The sequence below is a fragment of the Microtus ochrogaster genome, chromosome 10, assembly GCF_000317375.1.
Source record: "Microtus ochrogaster isolate Prairie Vole_2 chromosome 10, MicOch1.0, whole genome shotgun sequence".
NCBI classification, from domain to species: Eukaryota; Metazoa; Chordata; class Mammalia; order Rodentia; family Cricetidae; genus Microtus; species Microtus ochrogaster.
In genome coordinates, this window is record NC_022016.1 from 44,283,363 (window position 1) to 44,290,451 (window position 7,089).

General features: G+C 52.0%; 1 protein-coding gene across 6 annotated transcripts in view; it reads left to right on the forward strand.

The window, feature by feature from the left end:
• Nucleotides 1-7,089, forward strand: part of Arhgef10l (Rho guanine nucleotide exchange factor 10 like) — a 125,496-nt gene that overhangs the window by 36,363 nt on the left and 82,044 nt on the right. For all 6 annotated transcript variants that reach the window (XM_026781945.1, XM_005352927.3, XM_026781946.1 and 3 more), the window contains exons 3-4: nucleotides 2,404-2,589; nucleotides 3,215-3,248. In XM_026781945.1, coding sequence (XP_026637746.1) covers nucleotides 2,404-2,589; nucleotides 3,215-3,248 — 220 coding nt within the window. The remainder of the gene's footprint in view (nucleotides 1-2,403; nucleotides 2,590-3,214; nucleotides 3,249-7,089) is intronic.

Consider the following 7,089-nt stretch of genomic DNA (forward strand, 5'->3'; position numbering starts at 1 on the left):
GATTTCTCTGTGTAACAGCTCTGGCTGTCCTGGATCTTACTTTGTAGACTGAGCTGGCCTCAAATTCATAGAGATCCACCTGCTTCTGCCTCCTGAGTACTGGGGTTAAAGATATACGCCAATACCACCAAGCTATATTTTATTTCTTTTATTTATTTATTTACTTATTTGTTATTATTTATACAGTGTTCTGCCTGTATGCTGTATGTATGCCTGTACAACAGAAGAGGGCATGAAATCTCATTACAGATGGTTGTGAGCCAACATGTGGGTGCTGGAAATTGAACTCAGTACCTGTAGAAGAGCAGCCAGTGCTCTTAACCTCTGAGCCATCTCTCCAGCCCAATATCTGATTTATTAAAAAAATTATTATGTGTGTTTAGGTGAGCACGTGTGTGTGTGTGTGTGTGTGTGTGTGTGTGTGTGTGGTGTGACATGTGCCTGTAGAGGTCAGAGAACAACACTCAGAGTGGTGACTCTTCTTCCTCCTTTATGTGGGTTCCGGTGTGGAATAGAAGTCGTCAAGATGCCATCTTTGGGCCACAATTGCCTTTACTCATTCCCAAGTTATCTTTCTGATTCCATTAGTTTTTTTCCAAAAAGACTGATTTTTCTGTGTATGTGTGTGTGTGCCTATGTCTGTGTCTTTGGAAGCCAGAAGGAGGCACGTGGTCCCCCGAAACTGCAGCCCTGTGGTTGTGAGCTGTTGCATGTGAGTGCTGGGACTTGAACTCAGGGCCTCTGGAAGCATTAACTGTCCAGCCGTTCATCATCCCTCTAGCTCCATCTCTTTCTCTCCCTCCCTCCCTTCATCCCTCCCTCCCTCTCTTTCTTTCTCTCTCTCTCTCTCTTCTTTTTTCTTTTGAGGCAGCATCTTACTCTGCAGCCCAGGCTGACTTCAGATCTAGTTCTTCTGCCTCAGTTTCCCTAGTGCTGTGATGACAGGTGTGAGCCACTACATGCAGCCAGAGAGCTGGTCTCCCATCTACATGTGTGCCTGAGTGTCATGCCTGGGGCATCCAAGGGTAGGAAGGACTGTTGGAATTGGGCGTGGCTGCCTGCCTGGTCCGTCTGCTGGCCCCTCCACCCTGCTTTCTGTTCTGTCCTTCTCCCCACCACTCATGTCCCCTGTGGTCTCAGGCAGGCTCCACAGTCTTTCATTCAAGTTGGAGCCCTCAGATAACTGGTGCTGTGTTGGGGGCAACACCTGCCCCAGAAACTCCCAACTAGTAGAGATGTGTTCCAAACACACAGTAATGTTTGCAGATTCTTTGGGGGGTTATAACTGTAGGGTGCTACTGTCCTGCAGTGGAAATGCTGCGGAGCCCCCAAAGTGTGCTGGAAGGATGCCATAATGACATTCACCTTCTCTGTGTCAGCTATACTGAGGCTGAGAACATTTAAGGCCTTCAGCCGGGCTTAGGGAGTGCTGCTTTGCTTTTCCATTGTATGGAGGAGGGAACCGAGGCACAGAGATGTTGAGTGACAGGACTTTGCAGGGGTAAGATTCCGCTCCCAGCTATGTAGATGCCTCGGGAGGACCCTCAGAGTCAGGAGTGCTCAGAGTACACTGTTGAAAACCCCGATCCTTCAGTATTAGACAATAGCTTCCGAGCCCCACCTGGGCCAGTCAGGCCCTGACAGTAAAGGGCACAATCTGCTCAGGTATTTGGGATCCATAACTGGTAGGGATTACACGCCATACCGAATAAGCCTGTGCTGGCCATGCAAGGCCAGGGTGAGGAAAGCCAGAGGTGGGAGCAGAGGGAGGCACCCTCAGTGTGCTTAGGGAGACTGCTGAGCTGAGCTGTGAAGAATGAGGAAGGGGACCAAGAACATACCAGGAGGGGGAAGCAGGAAGCCAGGCCCTGCTGAGGCCTCTGTACTGGGAACTCGGGTCTCAGACCTTGTTCCAGCCCTGCCCCAGCACCTGGGTGTCCTCTACCTGCCTTCCAATCATAGCGTTCCCAAGAGGCTGCTTCACGTGACCTACAGCCTACTTGCTCTCTCTTGCCCCTGCACGGAACACAGCAGCATGCAAGCACACAGAAACAGGCCTCTTTACATGTGTATTTAAAAGGACTGGGAACTCAGCCAGGCATGGTGGCACGCCCCTTTAATCCTGGCACTTGGAAGACAGAGGCGGGTGGATCTGAGTTCTAGGCCAGCCTGGTCTACAAAGTGAGATCTTGTCCCAACAGACTATGAGGAGAGACTGTCAAGTAACGCCTCCACTGTCCTCTGCTCAGAGACCTGACCCAGTGCCCAAGATGCTTTGGGAACATAGGACCCTAACGCTGCAAAGGCCTGGAGCACCGTTAGCCTAATCTCCAGAATTGCTATCCAGCCTCTAGACCCTGTTCTTTGAGGTCCAATAGCCTGCTAACCCCTCCTCTCTTCCAGGAGATCCACTGGCTTCCAAAGCCCCAGGCCCCTCCCCTGAGGTGGAGGAGGACTCCGGAGAAGCCTTTGAGTTCGATGACAGTGATGATGAAGAGGGGACCAGCACAGGCTTGGTTGTTCCTGACCTTGCCCCTGAGAGGGATGCAGAGCCCTCACTGATCAGCTTCGACACTGTCCCTGGCCCAGGTGAGGTGTCTTGGAGAGTCTCAGCTGGGCATGTGAACTGGGGAGGCACAGGCTCCCCAGTAAGCAGGAAAGGGAGCCACTGGGAAGAGGCTGTGTCCCGTTTCTCTTGGGAAAGGAGATTCCTAACATTCCTACAACATCTGGCTTGCACTCTGCCGGGGCCTTAATGGAATCGCTTGGCCTGAGTTTCTGCTGGGGACACAAGCCCTGAGCTCTTGGAGCCTTCCAGTCACAGCTCCAGAGAGCCCATCAGTCTGCTTGGGGAGCCAGCACCCCAGGGGTGGGAGCGGCTAGTCATGCTGTCAGTAAATGCCAGCTGCTGGGCGCTCAGCTCTGTCATCTGGGAGACACTGGGGACTGGCTCAGCAGGAACTTCCTGAGCAGGGGTTGGTGAAAGCCTGGCAGGCAGGGTACTGGTTCTGACTGAGGTTGGGCCGTGGGGGCAGTGTGGGACAGGCCGGACAGGTAGGGAGCTTACTCAACAGAGTGGGGGCCTAGGGAAAGGCAGGGAATCCTAAGGGCACCCTGGTTCCTTGTGGGGCGGGGTATGAAGGGGGCGGGAATAGACTCAGCTCTTGGGGCCAGCCTCTGTCTGACAGGCTGTCTTCCTTTGCTCTTCCCACAGACCTAGACCCAGCCGCTGTACCGCCCCAGACAGAGTAAGTGAACTTGTGGCTCATCGTAGCTTTGCCCACTGGGAAGAGAGTGGGGTAGAGCAGGGGCGTGCGGGACTGGGTGGAACTGTGGAAAATGCCGTAGTTCATTAAGACCCTTCGCCCAGACGAGGTCAGTGCTGAGGCTCGGGTGGCTCTTTTCTTTCTTTCGACTGGGAGCCTGCTGTATGGCAGGAAGCAAGCCTGGCCCCAGTCCCACACCAAGGCCTCTCACTACCCAAGTGGCCTTGGTGGACTCAGGGACTCTCCCAGCATCTTTGTGTCCCTGCATAAAATGGGAGAGGAGACTCAGTCCCCCAGAGCTATCCATGGGAACTCAGCTCCTATGGACCACCTCTGCTTATACTGACCTATTCTTCCCCTTTTTCTTAGTTAAACTTTTTACATTTGTTTGGATGGTGTGTGTGTGTGTGTGTGACATGTATGTACTCATGCATTTGTGTGCATGTGCCATGGTTACATAGTTGTCAGAGGGTAACTGATGGGAGTCAGATCTCTCCTGCCATGTAGGCCCTGGGGAATTAACTGGACTCAGGTCATCAGGCTTGGCAACAAAGAAACTTGCTGCGCCATCTTGCTGGTCAGGTTTATATTTCATTTTATTTTTGTGGGAGGGGGCAGATAAATTTTCACATAGTCTAGGGTGGTTTTGAACTTACTGTGTAGCCGAGATGGCCATGAACTTTGAGATTATGGGCACGTGGCACCATGCCTAGAACTGGGGAGTGAACTCAGGGCTGTGTGCGTGCCAGGCAAGCACTCTGTCAACCGAGTTACATCCTTAGGTCCTATTTAAAAAGAATTATATTTTTCTAAAATTTTTTGGTTGAGACAGGGTCCTATTCTGTTTGTACTAACGACAATCCTCCTGCCTCAGGCTCCCAAGTGCTAGCGTTACAGCCACCTCACCTGGTTACATTTCCCCTTTGTGGCTGTCATTTGGGGACTCTATGAGCCTAGTGCCTGGGAGCTCCCAGGAAGCAGGGCACCCTAGTGGCTGAGGGCCAGAATGCTGGGGCCTTGTTTTAGCCCACCCAAGCACTAACATGGAAGCCAAAATTCCTCTGGATTCTGGTTTCCTCTGTAAACTGAATCACTGATTTCTCCCCCATGCTGTGCCCAGCTCAACTCACAGTTAGCGGTACTTAATCAGGTTGGCTACTTATTTTTTTATTATATTAATTTATGTAGTGTGTATGTGTATTTGTGTGGATGTGTTTGTGTGTCTCGGTACACAAATGGAGGTCAGCGGACCCTTGCAGGAATAGGTTTGAACTCAGATCCTCAGGTTTGCCTGCAGGTCCCTTAACCCGCTGAGCCTTTCTGATATCACAGTCCTTCAGTGCTCAGGGTCACAGAAAGACCTTGTGTGTGTGTGTGTGTGTGTGTGTGTGTGTGTTTGCACTTGGGGGTATAGTTGATGGCTAAAGACATCTGGAACCCTGGGTTGAAATCGTGGCTCTCCCGATGTAACAAAAGAACCCTTTGTCTCCCTGTGAGAGTTGAAGGCTCATTCTCAGGCAGGTGACCCCAGATCTCCAGCTTAGATAGATGCCCTTGCAGGGCAGGGAAGCCCTCGTTCACATTCATTGGTCATGTTGAGTGGGTGGACCCCTAGGGTTTCTTCCTGGCTTGGAGTGGGTGAGCAAGCTCTGTATTGTGGGTTCCTCTCCTCTGTGATTAGCTTGAACCGGATCAGCATGGTTCCCAGTATTGCCTGGGGGCTGCTCTGTTTGGGATCCCCATGGTACAGTAGGGTAGTAAGCTGTAGAGAACTTCAGTCAGGGGTCTTGGACACAGGATGAGATAGAGTAGGGATGGATGTCCAGGGGTCTGGGGCATGACCAGAAGGGCTGTAACAGGAAGTTTCTCCGAGCATGAGTGGAATTCTTTCTTTCTTTCTTTCGATGTCCAGGGGTCTGGGGCATGACCAGAAGGGCTGTAACAGGAAGTTTCTCCGAGCATGAGTGGAAATTCATATAGGACTGGGCAGAGTGGAAGAAATTTCTAGATTGAGAAGCCCATGGGCAGACTGACAGGGCTCTCCTGGAGCAGTTTGGGTTAAAGAAAGGATACCCCTCTTTGGGGTCTGGCTGTTACTCCATCTACTTCCCAGAGGCAGAGCTCAGGACTAGGACTGTGGCGGGTGCATTCTCCTGGCTCTTTCTGTTGTGCCTTCTCTCTACCCCCTGCCCAGTGTACCCACTGTGTCCTAAGTACATGACTCCCTAACTCAGACTCAGTGATCCCAGACAGATCATATGTCAGGGCAGCGCTGGACATCATGCTGAGGCTAAGTGACCCAGTGACCCCATGAGCTGGCTGTGTGTTCTAGTATTTCTAGTTCTTGGCTGGGCTGGTCGGGATGACTCAGAGTGGTCCATGGCTTGGACATGAGGGGCCGGGCTCCTCACTCTCAGTCATCATCCTGTCCTGCCTCTCTGCCGTCTGTTCTGAGTTAGCCCAGGGGACGCTTGCACTGTTGCCTTGAGCATCTTCTCTTGCTTGGCGCTGGACCCAGTTTTAAACCTAAGCTCTTCACCAGCCGTGCACAGTTGGGTTAACTAGGAACCTCTCCAAGGCCATCAGTTTAGTGGAATGATGATAACTACCCAGCAGCGTCATTAGGTGTAAACAAGGCTGGGGAGGAGAGCCCGGCTCTCCTAAGTGTGCCTGGAATGTGGCTTCAGCCCTGGCTTGTGCAGTGGGGAGGCTCCCAGTAAGGGCAAGCTCTGCTTCCCCAAGCCTCAGCCTTAGTCAGCAGGTCACACCAGCAATCTGGAAGCGAAGCAGAGGACAGCTAGTGTGGCTGCTCAGATTTCTCTCCCGTCCCTCCCTCCCTCCCTCCCTCTCTTTCAACAGGTTCTAGTAGCCCAGGCTAGCCTCAAACCTATAGCCAAGCATGACCTTGGACTTTTGATCCTCCTGCTTTCACCTCCCTAGCCCTGGGATTACAGATGTGAGTCACCACATCCAATTTATGTGGTCCCTAGGGCTTTGTCCTGTAGGGGAATGTTCTACCTGCTGAGCCACATCCCCCCCCCCCCCAGGAAACCATTCTTAACATTCTGACTTCATTCTTCTCCCTCCTTATCTGCTACTCCCTCCGCCCCTCCTTTCAGTAGGTCATATGTGTGCTTGCTGAAACACAGCAGCAGGCGACATGGGTTTTTTTTTAGAGCGGTGGTTTTATTGTGCCTGCCATTTCATAGCTTGCTAATTTTTTTTAACCTAATTACACACAGTGAACGTTTTCCCATGGGAACCTGTATTCTTGTTTCACGATCGGTGAGGATGCAATACCTGTCTGTGCTCTGGCTGCGGTCCCCAGGCCCCCAGAAGCTCCTGAAGTAGGCCAGTAGGTACATTGGCGTGGCACCTGCGTTTGTGGCATCGAGGCCATGTGAGAGGGTTCTCAGGTGTCCTTAGCGATCACTTCCAGTTGAGGACTGTTTTGGGGGCCAGGATGAAGCACCCCCTCCCCTGTCTTCTCCATGTGGTTCCTCACCATGCCAGTAATCGAGCTTGTGGACTTGTGTCCAAGTGTAGGAGGCAAAGGAAAAACCATGCCCTGGAGGTCATCTCTATGGGAGGGACCCTAGCCACAGCATGCAGATCACGTGGTTAAAGGGGGCCACTACCTGGAGAGGCATAGGGAAGGCCAGAGCCTAGGCAGGCATTGTTTTCTGCCTATCTCCGTGTCTGCTTTTTGGCAGAACCTTCTGAGGGGGTATCATGGGGGGGTATCTGTGGAAACTGAAGCACGGAGGCATGCTGAGCACCTTTCTTTCTTTCTTTCTTTCTTTCTTTCTTTCTTTCTTTCTTT